General features: G+C 38.4%; 1 protein-coding gene across 3 annotated transcripts; it reads right to left on the bottom strand.

The window, feature by feature from the left end:
- Positions 1–3,699: 3,699 nt before the first annotated feature.
- On the bottom strand, positions 3,700–9,235 carry LOC112574673. Of its 3 annotated transcripts, none has more exons than XM_025255892.1 (6): positions 9,154–9,235; positions 6,615–7,697; positions 5,943–6,101; positions 5,479–5,631; positions 4,093–4,271; positions 3,700–3,853 (listed from the first exon to the last, which is right to left on the bottom strand). In XM_025255892.1, exons 2-5 carry the CDS (start codon positions 7,122–7,124, stop codon positions 4,209–4,211), a joined length of 885 nt encoding a protein of 294 aa, XP_025111677.1. In that variant the 5' UTR covers positions 7,125–7,697; positions 9,154–9,235; the 3' UTR covers positions 3,700–3,853; positions 4,093–4,208. The 3 variants fall into 3 exon arrangements, with proteins under 3 accessions (XP_025111677.1, XP_025111675.1, XP_025111676.1); XM_025255890.1 differs by lacking the exon at positions 9,154–9,235 and adding an exon at positions 8,360–8,514; XM_025255891.1 differs by lacking the exon at positions 9,154–9,235 and adding an exon at positions 8,360–8,514 and having other exon boundaries at positions 6,615–7,683.
- Between the last annotated feature and the right edge of the window lie 5,936 nt (positions 9,236–15,171).

Below are 15,171 nucleotides of genomic sequence, written 5' to 3'. Positions count from 1 at the left end.
TTATCAAAGTGCAGGTGTGTTGACCAATTATACTAAATGACCTGTTATTTACGGGGTTATAAAATGTACAACTCATCTTGCGATGCTTCTTCTCGCTTTAGGAGGTCTATTAAATAATTTATATAATAAAACTTTACATTTGTGAATTGTAAATACTAATATAGCAAAAACAGTGAGATTAAACATCAAGTACTTAAAAAGATTATTCAAAATATTGTAGTAAAATAAAGCAAAATTCCTTAATTGTTCAATGAAATTTGATGATAAATGTTGTGCTTTTAAGAGAAGCATTTTCTTGTGCATATACATATTAATAGATATTGTCTTCATTATCAAGAAAAAATGTATCCTGTCAAACTTTTTTCAACATTTCCTCGATGTCTCGGACTTTATCTTCACAACGTATCCCATTTCTGGAAGGACTGATAAACGGAAAGATTTTGTATACAAGGCTGTTGACCCTGCTTGTCAAAGCCTTTGTCACGCGTGGATCAGTGCTGGCCGTGGCGCCACTTGTTTGGCTCGAAGGAGGATGTACTTATGCGATGTCACACGTGTCAGCTGTTCGCCGTACTTGTTCTTATTGGAATTTATGTTTTTTATGGATTCATTATGAGACAATTCAGTTCTTTTTTTCATATCAACACGGAAATCCTCTACCAGAGCTCGTAGACGGTCACAAGCTTTGTCTATCTGCGCAATGTCTTCATCTTTGCTGATGTCCACGTCTTTGATACGTGAGTCCACATCAGCAATAGCCTGTTTCAGCTTTTCCTCCTCCTTGTCTAGCTGGTCAATCAAAGTGTTCAGAGACTTCTTCGCTGATGTCATTTCGTCGTCCAGCTTGTTAACGGCTTTACATAGACTGTGTCTTTCATCTTTACAGGATGCACAGAGAGTGAGTCCGTGATCTTGACAAAAGAGAGAACTGTTTGTCGCCGTGGTCAGCACACAGCGGGGGGCCGCTAGCAGCCAGACGCTCAGGTGTCAACAGAGGAGAGACTCTCCACATCGTGACTGCGGGACATTGACATCCTCTTGTGTATCTTGTGACATGATGAACACATTGTGTCCAGGCACTGCATACAGATAAACTCAGCCTTGTTGTTGGCATCACATGTCCCACACGTGGAATCTTTACTCAGCACACGAGCACTCTGCACCAGCGCTTCCATCACAAAATCTGTGGGTAGGTAGTCGACATTTTTGCCTGCACCACGTGTTTGTTAAATAAAATTAAATGATCATTCACTATTAGATATCTGCACAGTGGACAAACAGCACCAGGTTTCCACAGTGTAATGACACATTTTCGGCACAGGAGATGACCACACGGTGGAATCTTTGGTGTCTCGAATTCATTCATGCACACCGGACACTCTCTTTCGTTGGGCTGAGCTGATGCTGTCGCCATCTTGGTAGCCAAACTATAAAAAAATATAAACATATAAAATATACATGATGTAGCAGAAACTACCAAGTGACTAGTAAATGTATAAAATGCAATACTTAATTAATGCATAAAATTAAGCAAAGAACTTTTTTATTATACATTTTTAATAGTGACAACAAGTCTTTGTCACAATTATTTTATAGGAAAAATGAAGCAAAAAAATGTTGTAGTTATAAAGTACACGCTTCCCTTGACCCTTTTCAGCAAAGGTATAAAATGATTGAAGACTAGATAGAAAGTGGTTTTTGTTAAATTAACCACTGCGCTTTTTGAAACTTACAAGTATTTTTTTAGTTAACAATATCTTGTATAGTGATGTAGAGTAATAAGTTGTGTTTGTGTGTGTGTGCGCGGTAGCCCGATTTTTACCATTTTATCAGGAACTTCCCACAATTCCCAACCCTAATGGCAACCTCAAGGCGCCCCGCAAATCCGTATTATTACAGCCGACGACAAAATAATGAATCCAGGATGAAGACAATAATGATCCAGCCTAGACAAAATAAGTAGCGAGTAATGTAAGACAATAATCAAAGCTATTTAGGTGTACAGTACACTACTATGTAATGTATAAACCAGAAAAACTCATTCTAAAAATGGGAAGTAATCTTGCAAGAAAATAGAAATCGATTAGTAGTTTCCCTTGATAATTCTACAGTAGGTCTGACGTATCTATATAAATATGAGTATCGGAATGTCGTAAAAGCTAATATATTATCGAATATTGGAAAATAAATCTTTAACTTTTTCGCACACATGTATTAATAACTGTGTGATGTGATTCTGAGCATGTTACTTAGTTTCGATTTATACATATGAGATATTTATCAACACCTTATCTGAAAGAACCGTTGCTACATCACAGAGATGTAATATCAGTATTTACACAAGTAATAAACTATTTTATCAAAACAGATACCTTACATGTTTATTACTACAAGTAAATGGATAACATTCAAAGAATATTTACCAATAAACAAGCGAAATTGCTTATCTGCCTTTGATCAGTTGATCAAGGTTACTGGAATGTTCCAGGAAGCTAACCGTTCGCTTCAACTGGGAATTCCAGAGTGAGTAGACTGGTCGTATGTTGATGTTGATGACTTCAGATAGAAGATGTTACATAGAGTCACCGACTTTCTGTCTGCACTGGAGTTTATCACACCAGACAGGAACAGGGAGATTGTGTGTGTGTGTGTGTGATTGTATTAGGTGCAAATAAAAGTGAAAATTTGACAAAGTCTTTATTCTTTGTTTTTATTACCTATTTTATTATCGCCAGCAAAAGTCAAAATATTTTAAAAGGTCAACCCTCTGAATATCAGCAGTTGTGACAAGAGGGCGTTATATTAATTTACCATACATACAAAGAGAGAAAGAGAGATTGAACCCTCTCGGACACATTTCCGAAACATTATTTTTTCTCAGTCTTTACTAATTCAGGTGGAAATTATAGACAGATGCGCATAGGATGCTGAATAAATTTCAGATCTCTGTACGTCAACTCAGACACAACAACAACAACAACAACAACAACAACAACAACAACAACAACAACAACAACAACGACGACGACGACGACGACGACGACGACGACGACGACGCACTCCAAGGCAGAAAAAGCGTATGGTCTAATAAGAGCTCGATGATTTCACCTTCATTTCTATTAATGATGATGACTTGTTTTCAAGTAATAAATATGCTGAATGTAAACCAGAGAAGAATATTGATCTGATAAAGTTGCTTTAACGATTACCTGCTCTTATCAATGTAATAAATTACGATAAATTAAGACAGCGGGTAGTAGAAACAAAGCAAACGGATGAAAGCAACCTAACGCTTGGAAGAGTACGCCATGGTGTGCCTATGTCTGGGTCTTCCAACTTTAATCTTGCGATGGTGAGGAACATCTAAAGAATATTCATTAACACAATATTATGCAAAAATTAATTTGAAAGTACTTCATAAAAATACGTTTAATTCAAGAAGACTATGAAGACTTTTTTGTTTTGAGTTAAGGATATATTTTATGTGCTTAGATGATATACGGACAGACTTAATTCTCTTTGCGCCAAGAAGATATTACCCATCGTTCTTTCTCATTCTTTCTCCCTGTGCGTGCGTGTGTGTGTCCGTGTATGTGTGTGTGTGTGTGTATCAGGAATCGAGAGTCAAATAGTTGTAATTAATCTTTTACTTCTTATTTACTGTTTTATGTCTATTGATACAACAGAATCCACACTCAAAACTGTTTCTACTCTTTTTTAATTTGCTCGTTGTTAATATCAGTTCTCAGGCTGTTGTCTTTTTTAAGTAACAAAGATATTCATGTTTTAGTGTCTCAGACTTCTTGTTCTCTGATATTCTTCATGTTCTCCTAGATGTAGGAAGGGCTGTCACCTGCTCAACAAAGACAAAAAAGGCAGCAGGTAAAATACGAAATTATCTACTCATGGAGGTAAAAGCGAATATTTTATAACATTTCTACTTTAGAAAAATTGAGCCTCCAGCATAATTAAATATTTAATAATAGTGTTTTTTAATTCATTATCTGTAGATTTATGTGAGTAAATCAGAGGGCACAGCACAGTTTCCCGAGGCAATCATAAAGGTCTCTGTATAACATCTAAGATTCTCACCTTAATGACTGTATCAAAAATATTAAAGACAGCAAAACAGGGTTGTCGGACATTTTTTGCAGCAACACCCTGGTCCTGTCCGTCAATGTAGAGATGAAGGTTGCTTGATGAGTCCATCAGTACCCCAACTTGACTCCCGACATGAAGTCTTTTAAGATTTTTCCTATCGTTTTGAACACCTGAAAATAAAGCTTGTGTCTGGGTGTTGGGTCTTTTGACTGTTCCCAGTACCCCAAGTTGATTACCGACTCAAATTCTATTGCATTCTATTGTAATCTTTTCTCAATTATTTGACTAGCTGTGAACAATGAAAAAAGCTGCCTAATGCCGCAAAGTATTGGGTTGGGGCCGAAGTTATTTGATTTCTCCGTCTTAAAGTACAACAAAGAAATGACAATTTGATTCAAAAGTAGCTTATTGAGAATTAAAAAGTTTTTCCTGGACAATTTATTTCTACTAACTTAAGGTAACATTCTCCCTGGAAAGTGAGGAGCATAACCTACTGTCACCCTTAAAAGTATACGTTTATACACTTTATTATGAGAAAGATTAAGCTAACGATTTTGAGCTCCCTTCCTGGCTGTAACCTTTACTATATATGAATCCTCATACAATGTCTGTGTACTGAATGTCATTATGTAAAGTGTTATGTTTGGTGGGTTTATCTATAGAAGACTATAAGCTCTATAATAAATTTTGGATCATTAGTGTATGATTCGCTCAATTATTTGAAAGCAAAAGTAACAGATTGGGGCTTAATACCAAAGGGAAAAAACTCTTGGTACATTCAGGATTTGTTCACTAGAAATTACGTCCCTTTAAAACATTAAAAAGGAAAAAAAGTCAACCATTCAGATACTTTGTTATGTTGAAAATAGGCAAGTATTAGTTGACCAAGCGCCAGTTTTGCTGTAGTTGCGGTTTACTCAAATTCGACATGGATTTGTTTTTAAATAACTGCGAATTACAAAAAAAAAATAGTAAGTAATATTTAAATCCTAATGTCTATACTAATAAAATATGTTTTTTCTGCACTATATGTTTTCATATAATTTAGATATAATTTTAGAGAAATTGAATTTATGCCCCATAAAGTTACAGTCTTTCATTTTAATTTAGTAAAGAAAACAAAACCTCTAAATTCTGAAAGTCACACCCCGTAAATTTTTAATAATTCTCTTTAAAACGGTGTATCACTGTTGGTTGAATTTATCAAAGGTTAATAGTTATAATTATTCAAAAACATTCTATCGCGGGCTTTTAAACCCAAAGTGATGGTAGTCACTGAGTTAGGAACACAAGCTGAAAAGAAATAAAGGATAATTAACTTCAACTCTTACACGTAGACCAATCCATTTGAACGCACATGTAACCATGGATACTTACAAGTCTTTTCTGGTGGACGACACCTCCAAACCCGATGATGATGGCGTCTTCCAGGTCTGTGGAATACCTCGTCATGTGGAGGTGTGCGGGAGGGACTTTTGTCACCCCTAGGGACAACGTGCTGTTCCTCTGTAACACTGCGTCCACTCTGACCTGCGTGAATATTACATGTACATAATATATTTGACTATGACAGCTTATCACGGTGACTACATGGCATACAAGCTGTTTATCTTTCAGTAGAAATTCGACGAACTGCTGTGACCAAAGAAACGTCATCTTGAGACTGGTCAGCCCGTTCTAAATTTGTGCTAACAATTAAAAGAAAGAGGCATTCTATTAATTAGTTTTCGCCTTCAAGCTATAAAAAAAATATCAGGTAAGTTCATAGCAATATCGTATGTTTCGTTCTGTAGCATCATCATTATCATCTCCTAACCCTCCTCATCATCATCACATCTTACTTCATACAAGACATCCGCCACCATGACGTCACGTGACAGAACCATCCCGTTGCCACTGGTTCGCGGTGTAATCTTCTCCGCGGTTTTGTTACAGTTCGTCAGACGAATGTTAGTTCCGCAGTTTTCATGAAATACGAGGACTGGTGGCTGCAACTCCTTCTGTAAATAATGTCCATTTTATTGTCGACAAGATTTACAAACAGCCATTTCATAGCCATCTACAATATGTGTCAATATTAAAACCATTAGAATATTATATTATATTTGCATTTAAAGCAAATCATTTTTAGCATGAAAAAAGTTAAATTATAAACCTACTTTCAGGAGGAGGAATAGAAGAGCTCGTAGATAGAACATTTCTAGACTTTTATTGTTATGTTCATTTACTAAAAGACATCAATTAGGTGTTTCACGCACAATTTATATACACAAACATATAAGTACATACACGGACAGAAATACACTACACTTGCACAGACTTTATATAATAACTCAGCTCATTTCATGCAGAGTGGCATTTTCTTGCTAAGTCGCTCACCCACCGGATCCAGATATCAAGAAAAAAAAGGAGGGAACCTCAGTAAGAGACTGATCCCTATAATACAAGAAACTTAATTTCATGTAACAATAAAAATTAAATAACAAAAAAAAAAATATACAAAATTAGTTTACCTTTGACTCTGTCTTCTGCTGCTCGAACATCAGAAGCTCGTTTTCTACCCGTCCCGCAACTTCTTGGCAACTTTCTACACTTGACAAGGGCTTCACCCAGCAGTCTGCATTCAAGGTAGCGCTGAGGTCAAGGCTGTTGACCCTGTCTTTCACAGCCTCTGTCATGTGTATCAGTGTAGGACGCGGTGACACTGCCACCGCTCGCGTCACAATGTGTTTGTGTGACGTCACCTTCCCGAGACGGTTGCTAAGGTCAGTCTTGACGTCACGTAATAAATTCTTAATTTTGAGATGTGACGTACGAGTCTTTTCCTTCATCGTCTTACGGAAATCTTCCACCAACTTGTGAAGACGGTAACATGTCTTGTCCACCTGCGCCATGTCTTCTTGTTCACTGACATCAACTTCCCGTAGACGTGACGTCACCTGACCTATAGCCTGCTCTAGCTTCTGCTCCGCTTCTACCAGAATCTCTGTCAAGTCGATAAGTGAATTTAGTGCTGACTCCATTTCACTGTTAAGACCGCTTACTTTTGAACATTGACTATGTAAGTCACAGGATTTACAGACAGCGCGTCGGTGGTGGAAGCAAAAGCTGTCCGCTGTTTGTCGCCGTGGTCAGCACACAGTGCAGGGCGGCTGGCAGCCAGACGTTCAGGTGTCACAGTGCTGACACTCTCCACATCGTGACTTCGGGTTCCTGAAAACTTTCTGTGAGCCTTTGTACACGCTGTACACATCATGTCAAGACACTGCAGACAGATGAAGTCCGCCCTGACGTCCTCACACACACAACAAAGGTGATCTTTACTCAGCACACGAGCGCTCTCCACCAGCGCTTCCATCACAAAGTCTGTCGGCAGGGCGTCAACAGTGTCACACGAACTTCCATCTGACTGCTCTACTATAGGACATCTACACAGAGGACACCCGGCATCAAATTTGGAATCCATCCAGGTAATGAGACATTCTCGACACAGGAGATGACCACAAGGTAGAATCTTTGGTGTGGTGAAGTCACTCGTACACACGGGACACTCTCTGTCGTGTGCCTCAGCCATCATGGAAGCTGAGTTACAAATACTACGAAACATACAAATATTTATTTAAACTGAAGAGTTTGGAAGCCATGATTTATATGATGGTACGTGGGTGAGTGATAGAATGAAACATACATAGCAAAGACAATAAAATTCATGTTAATCCATAAAGTATTGCTGCAGGTTTTGTGAAGGCATTTCTACAACTGGTGATATTTTTTCCCCCATCTATATGTCGTTTTATTGAATGTACTGTCAGTTAAACAAAATGAAAGGAAGAAGAAAGAAATATAAAGGAAAGGAGCAGTGAAGGTTCTGCGAAACGAGAAGCCTCAAACGCATCAGCACGGAAGGCCGATTTCTACATACCCTGTCTTTTCGAGCCACTTAAATATTTACCTTGAAAATGGCACTAAGCGTTGTCTGCTACAATTTTACACTTTCGCACTTTTTCAGTATCCGATCTGATGAAATAAAATGAAATGTCAAAGTCTGTATTTTTTTAGTTGCTGTACTTTAAGCATTACTTCACTTTGGAGAATGTTGCGACTCTAAAGCAATCGGTGATTATAACTGAATGCCTGTAGCAATACATATTACACAACTGAGGTATACTGTAGCTCACCAACGGTGCTTTGCTGCAGTGACCCGGATGTTAGTGAATGTGCAGACGTTAAACAGTGTAACCATGAAAAGTTTACTCACCGGTACCTTCAGATGAATGAGTTAGGTAACACTTAATTCTGACTAACCTACAGATACACCTGCAGACTGAATCAGATTTCGAGATTTCTTCCCGTTACAGGACCTCCGCCCTACAACATTCCATGATATGGTGTTCAAACACGCGTCACGTGACCTTTTTACTTTATCAACAGGAGAATTCCTGACAACACAAGAATGTTTATCTCATGGCTAAGTTCTTGGCCCTACTTAAGTCCTATCTCACCTCACGCTGTGTCTTCTATCTCTCTTACTTTGTGTGACACGAATGACAGGAAAAGAGTAAATTGGATGAAGGGCGAGGCAGTGCGTTTGTACTTGGGTAAATTGCTGGTTCATATTTGTGAGCAGTCGGTATATGGTATTGCTCGAAATAAACGACTTTCAGAAGTCCCTGGACAAGATAGAGGTTCTGATGGAGTCCTGAAGCTCGATACTGCTAATCGCGCGATCGCTTGGCGTTAAACACCAACACCTCCCTCCCCTACACACACACACACACACGTGTCAAACGTCGATTATTTTCTCTACACAATCCTAGTAGATATCACTTTTTTCGAAATTGTTTCAATTGAAATAAGCAGTAAAAATATTTACAGAAGTTCTGAGGAATAGTTTAACTGCAAAATTCTTAAACTAAAAAAAATTTAAATTAACAAATCAAAAACATGTATCTACTGTTCATTTCCGAGGAATGAATTTTTCAATCTGATATTCCTCTCCGCCAGCTTAGGGCAAAGCAAAAGGATTTAAAAGGATTTCTGTTCTTGTTACACCTTTTATCTCGGGGTTGTCCTGGCAGCCCTCGGTAATGTCACTGCTGTGTCACTGTCCTCACAAACATGGCCTTTGGTCTCGACACCTGAAAAAGGCCTCGCAAGACAGATGAAAAATGAAAAAAATGATGAGAGCAAACAAGTTACTGATCACTAAATGGCTATTGCAAAGGTAGTGTGTGTGTAGAAATATTACCTGACAACATGTTTGGCTTCGGTTCACGGGAATTCACTCCTCCCCTCTGTACATAGAACAGACCACCTTCTGTCCCAGCTGCCACTGACTGCTTGCTGTATGTTAGAGATGTCATCTCCCATCATCGTCGTAGCCTCGAGCATTCGTCAAAACCGTTGGCCACACGTTGACCTTCTGCTCGCCCCCAAGGCTGTTGACCCCGTGTGTCAGAGCTTTAGCTGTGTGTATCATCGCAAGACTTGTTGATGTTGTTCTGGCTCGTACCATACAATGTTTTACTAGAATCAGATTCGCCAGACGGTAAAACCTGTCTCGACATCACTCAGTGAGGTCTTCATTTTCGAATTAAATCGAAAGTTTGTTTCCTTTAGTATCTTATGATAATCATCTAGAACATTCTGAAGCCCTGTATGTCTCGTCCAGTGTTCAATGTCCCTTTTCTCATTATTATACATGTCCTTAAACAAGCAAATAAACAGTTAAGTAGGTTTACCTTGGGTTCAGTGTGACGTTCGAGTGGAAGGGAGATAACTCCTTGACTAGCTACTAAAAGGCGGCGGGGGATGGGGTGGCACAAGATATCGTTTGCTTGTATTAATGCGGTAGATAACAATTGTAGTGATCACAACCAATACACCATTATCTCTCCTTTTTCTCTCTTCCTCGTTTGTTCTGCCCCTTGCCTGTATTTCACTCTCTCACTCAGGGTAGTGAATCTCTCTGAAGACATCAATAGAGGAGTAGCCATAGTTTACAGTAGTTTCTTTCACGTTCTTATTTTTAAAGTTATCTATCCTAAAGCCCATTTATTATTTTTATATTCCCTACCCTTGCAACCACCAACATCCACCACCAACACCAAGAAAAATTAGATAAAAACCAAAATATTTCATTTATATTATACTCAGAAGTTGCTCTCTAATTCATCATATATATATACCATTCCATTTTGTAGCTACAGAGTTTCTAGCATTACAATTCAATGGTATACTTATAGAATGAATTTTGTCATTAAAATGTAGACATTAAAATGTAGACAGAACGAGGCTTTCTCGTTGGCATGTGAAGGAATCTTCTCCCCATCTCTGCACAAAACTTGCATCGTCACTGAGGTCCCAGCTCCTCTCCAGTATTTTTCTTAAAGCAGAGGCTTCTCACATTTCACTGTGATTGTTCTAGAGAGTGTCTCGCTGTTTCCACGTTTGTTCCTCCAGCGATCCCCTGGGATAATGACATCTACATTTGTCCTCTCCCAGCCATTGATTAGTTCTTACCTCACTCGGTCTCTCTGTTTGGGCTGCATGTTATTGTCGGATTTTTACTTATTTATTTATAACTTTTTCAAGAACAACAATTTAATAATACACACGTTATACGCAAAGCTTCTCATGAAAGTATCATCAAACACAGTCCGCTTCCCATCAGTAAGATAGGAGTAAAATATTTCAGTTTATTTCCAGAAATTCCGAAGAGGGTGTGATGTCTATGTCAAGGGAAGATAATATGTATGTGGTCACTTTAATTACAGTAGTTTGGTACTGTGAAACAGTTTTGATACTGACTGTGCTTGAGGGATAAAGTGGTGTCTTGTAAGCAGGCCCAAAAGTGTTTAAATTCTACTTTGTCAAAGTAACATCATCTTTGGAAACGGCGGTAAATGTTCAGAACTTTTAAATTTAGCGTGGATTTCTTAACAAGTGCTTCACCAGTTCATTTTTTAAATGGTAAACACCTGATGACAAGCTTTTATTTACAATGTTTATGATTGCAGGAATTCAAATACATAAGACCTCAATAAGAATGGTGGGGATTGGTTCTAACTGGCAAACTGCTGGTTTGGGTTTCAGAATAATCGCATTTACTTCGTCCTCACAGACTGGTCAAATGTTAGAGAGCATCCTGTCGAGAACATCATCTCTAAGGATGTTGGAGAGTCTGACATGGTGCAAGACGAAGAATAAACAATGAGAGTAGAAGTTGTCATTCAGGCAGCTAAGGGGGACAAGTACGTAAAATCAAACACAAAATTGCACAGACATAGTTTTCTAGAAATCAAAGAAATGACAAAAGTACGAAACTCACCTTAGCAGCTCTCAGTCTATCGTGCAGCGAATCACCTGCAATTTGTGTTATTACATTGTTTACCAACGTGTTTCCAACGAACAAGACAAAAACTTGTCAGGTATGGTCAGCTCCTTGCTGTTTCTGGATGCATGTTTTTATTTTTATTTTTCCAGGTAGTGCGTGCATTTGATTGTGTGTCATTGGAAGGACAAGAAATGTAAAATATTCGCAGAAATGCAATCCAATACGATCGACACTTTGTAACGGACTAAAGAAAAAATACGAAGATTGTTTAGTACATACAACCCGCGAGGTATTCGTACGCATGGTACGGGGTAGGTTTTGTTGGGGCCCCTTTCATCTTTTCGCTCTTTTTATTGTACCTATACTAGTCAACCTATATTATTCTAGTAGTATGTTTTCCCTGAGACTTGGACTGTCTGTGCGTTTGTGATAAAAAAGAGAAAAAGAAGTAGAGATTTAAAACGAGAACCATTCTTTTTCTCTCAGATAGTTATCAAAGTGACATCGACATCTGAAGTATAGACACGTTAAAACAACAAAGGTCTTCTGCTCATGACAACCATAGCCGACAGCATCGTACTACAGTGAGGTAGCACAGTGTTTTTGTTCTTGCGGCAACCTGCGGTGAGTACCTGTACAACACACCTTACCTTAAAAACTGTTTGTTTGGCAAACAGGTGAGCGCGAGAAAAGCTGAGAATTTAAAGGATCGATTGAATAAAATGAAGAGCAACAGCGAAACACGCCTGCACCTTTAGTCTATTGTCTTCTCTCCGTCTGTCCTTCTCTTCTTCTGTCTCTCTTCTCAGTCACACTCACCTCTCTCTCTCTTACTTGTCTTTCTCGACAATCTCACAAACACAGCAACAGCTTTGCAAGAACATTCGCATCTGGACAGAAGAAAAAAAAATTAATTCAAAATTGTACACAACACGCTGAGCTGCTTCTGATCCTATTCTGCAGACGACAGTCAGATATCGGGTATTTATCCACAAGCTTCACGCGTGATTCTTCCGCCCAGCCAATCAGAATGTATCCCCTTCTCTTTTCTTACCCACCCCTTCTATTTCTGAGACAGCTCTCATTCACTAACTGCACCACCTCCTGTTGACAAAGAAACATAAAAGTAGAGATTTAACTGTTTGGGTTTTTTTTTTTTTGTTCAATGCCGGAGATGAAGTCTCCCTAATATCCTCACTATCGCTATTTATAACAGGAAAAACGTTAGGGACCGACTATTGTCTGGAAACAATGTATCCATCTTTTCATCAAACTAAACTGAACAGAAGAAAAATATAATGTAAGAGTAAAAATTCTAAGCACGTCGTTTCAACATTTTGTAGCAATGTTGCTCGCTATAGCAAAGTTTTATTTATTTTTTATATAAAATTAAAATTGTGTGCCAATCTTTTTCATTTATTATTCTGTCGGTAAAAATATATTAGCTACAAGGAATGTTTTTGCTGCACACAGTAATTTAAGAATATTTTATTTTAGTTTCTTTTTTCTTTCAAATAAAATACAGTAGCACGAAAAGATTCTCTAATTGTAATACGATAAATTCGAAAATCTTAAAATAAAGTAAAGAAAATATTTTCTTTATCTTTTCTTAAAAATAGCAAAACAATTATGGAATATTGCCAAAATAATCTGTTAAAAGGCAGGAGGTTTAGAGACTAAATAATATAATTAGATGGCCGTCTGTTGCTGTCCTCGATTCTAACAAATCTTTCAAGGAGGTTATGGAGTAGTGACTAAGAACGAAATACTTGCTTTCTAGGCTTTTCACAGTGTAATGGGCAGGTTTATACCATCGATCATTAGCCTACTTTTCTTTCACTTTTCATCCAGCTTGTCTGCTGAAGATTTCAGCATTACAACGAATCTCGTCTGGTCAGGGGAGGCAGACATGACTGCACACAGGGCCACACAGCCCCGGAGCCAACATTCCTTAGGTTCTACTCGTGGTAATCACACGTACAGTACGAGTCCACACTCACCGGCGGTTAGTAACCATGGTGACACGGTGACACGGATGTTTGCTGCTGTAAGTAACAACTCTGTTACCGAGATGTTAGGTACGGTAACAGTACACAACACGTCTCACAACACACGGACAATTGATGGATGGTCTTATTTTAATTTAGAATTCAGAAACTGTACTAACCGTCGTGTGAGGTATCACGTGACCGATAATAAGGCTACCGTTCACTGGTCATTTATTCCACCGGTAATTCATATTATTTCGGCACCTGACCCTTGGTTTTGTGACCTGGAGCTTAGCGTTCCACGAGGGATGGTGGCTGTCGTAGAGGTAGTTAAAACAATTAGCACTGAAAAGCGTGGCACCATGACCCTGCTGGACGACGCCAATGTGACTCTTTTCTCTGGGATTCCAGATAACTTACCATCCCCATTTATTACCTATTCCCATCTAGTGACCTTTCATTTGACCTTCGATGAGAGACGCCCTATTAGTTTCACCATGGTCATGAACATCACTACACTTCCAGAGACCAGTCGCCCACAGCTTGAAATCATCTTTAATTCTTCAACATCAGGTATGTTACTTTAGTCGTCTTTATATTGAAGACATCCGTACTCTCAGACAAAACTGCACAAAAAGTAATTAATTAGGCGAACACTAGTTTGTACTCAACTAGCATTCTACATTTTCAATTTAAGTAGATGGTGATGATTGCAAAACTGATCTACTTGCTGACTTGGAGCACGACACTTGCATTTTCTAATCACTGTTACCCTGTCACGTGACGGTGATGATCTTGTATAAACAGAGCTTATCTGGACACATTGTCGGATTGTCTTTTCCTTGCCCATTAGGAGCAGGTGCCATCGCCGTTATTTTACATTTTCTGTGTCTATACTCATATCTTCCACGCTCACACCATTGTAAGAGTTGGGGTAGCCCTCCTCAATCCACTTAGTGTTCATTTACCTTCCCCCAGTCAACGCCAAAGACAAGATTGAAAACTTCTCAGAGTATTTAACAGTGCGCTAAGTCATGCCAATTAAACTCAGTGAGATAGGTGCACTATGAAAAAGCAATGTATACGTATTAGTGACTTGTTTTCAATGTTGATTTCGATGCGAGAATATATCAGGACAATCACAGTGATAGCTATCGCAGTATTTCATCAATATATATCGTCATTATTTGTCTTCGCTAGACATCAATCTTTTACTTTGTTATCGCACAGACATTTCAGATTGTCAAACACGTGAGACAGAATACTTTTTGCGAAATAATCTGTTTGTAATAAATCTTCTCTTGTTTCGATTTGCGCCACCATGTTGTTTGCTCGTGAGGCGTGTTCACGTGTTCATAGCGACTGACGTGTGAACATAGCATAAAACGTTTGGCTGTAGGATGATGTTGATGTGGGTAGTCATGCATACATCATGGCCGTCACACACGGGGCTAGTTCCCCGCGGCCAGTGTCTGATGTTTTGACATGTAGATCACTTTCCTTTCCAGAAAAAAATTGGATATTAATTAAAATGTTTGCGCTTGGTTTAGAGGCGTCAAGTGTGATACATAAAAGTCTTAGATTTCAATAAAATGATATGTATTGACTTTTTTAACGATTGTACAATTTTATTTTAAAAAAGCAGTTTAGTTTTTACCACTATTTGTTTTTCTAACAAACCAAAGACAACTTTGTCTCAAAAAAACATGTAATTTTTAACACTTAATTTTCTTCTAACAATTGCGT

The sequence above is a fragment of the Pomacea canaliculata genome, linkage group LG11, assembly GCF_003073045.1.
Source record: "Pomacea canaliculata isolate SZHN2017 linkage group LG11, ASM307304v1, whole genome shotgun sequence".
Taxonomy (NCBI): domain Eukaryota; kingdom Metazoa; phylum Mollusca; class Gastropoda; order Architaenioglossa; family Ampullariidae; genus Pomacea; species Pomacea canaliculata.
The sequence above is the reverse complement of the archived record's forward strand: the minus strand, read 5'-3'. Positions and strand labels throughout refer to the sequence as shown.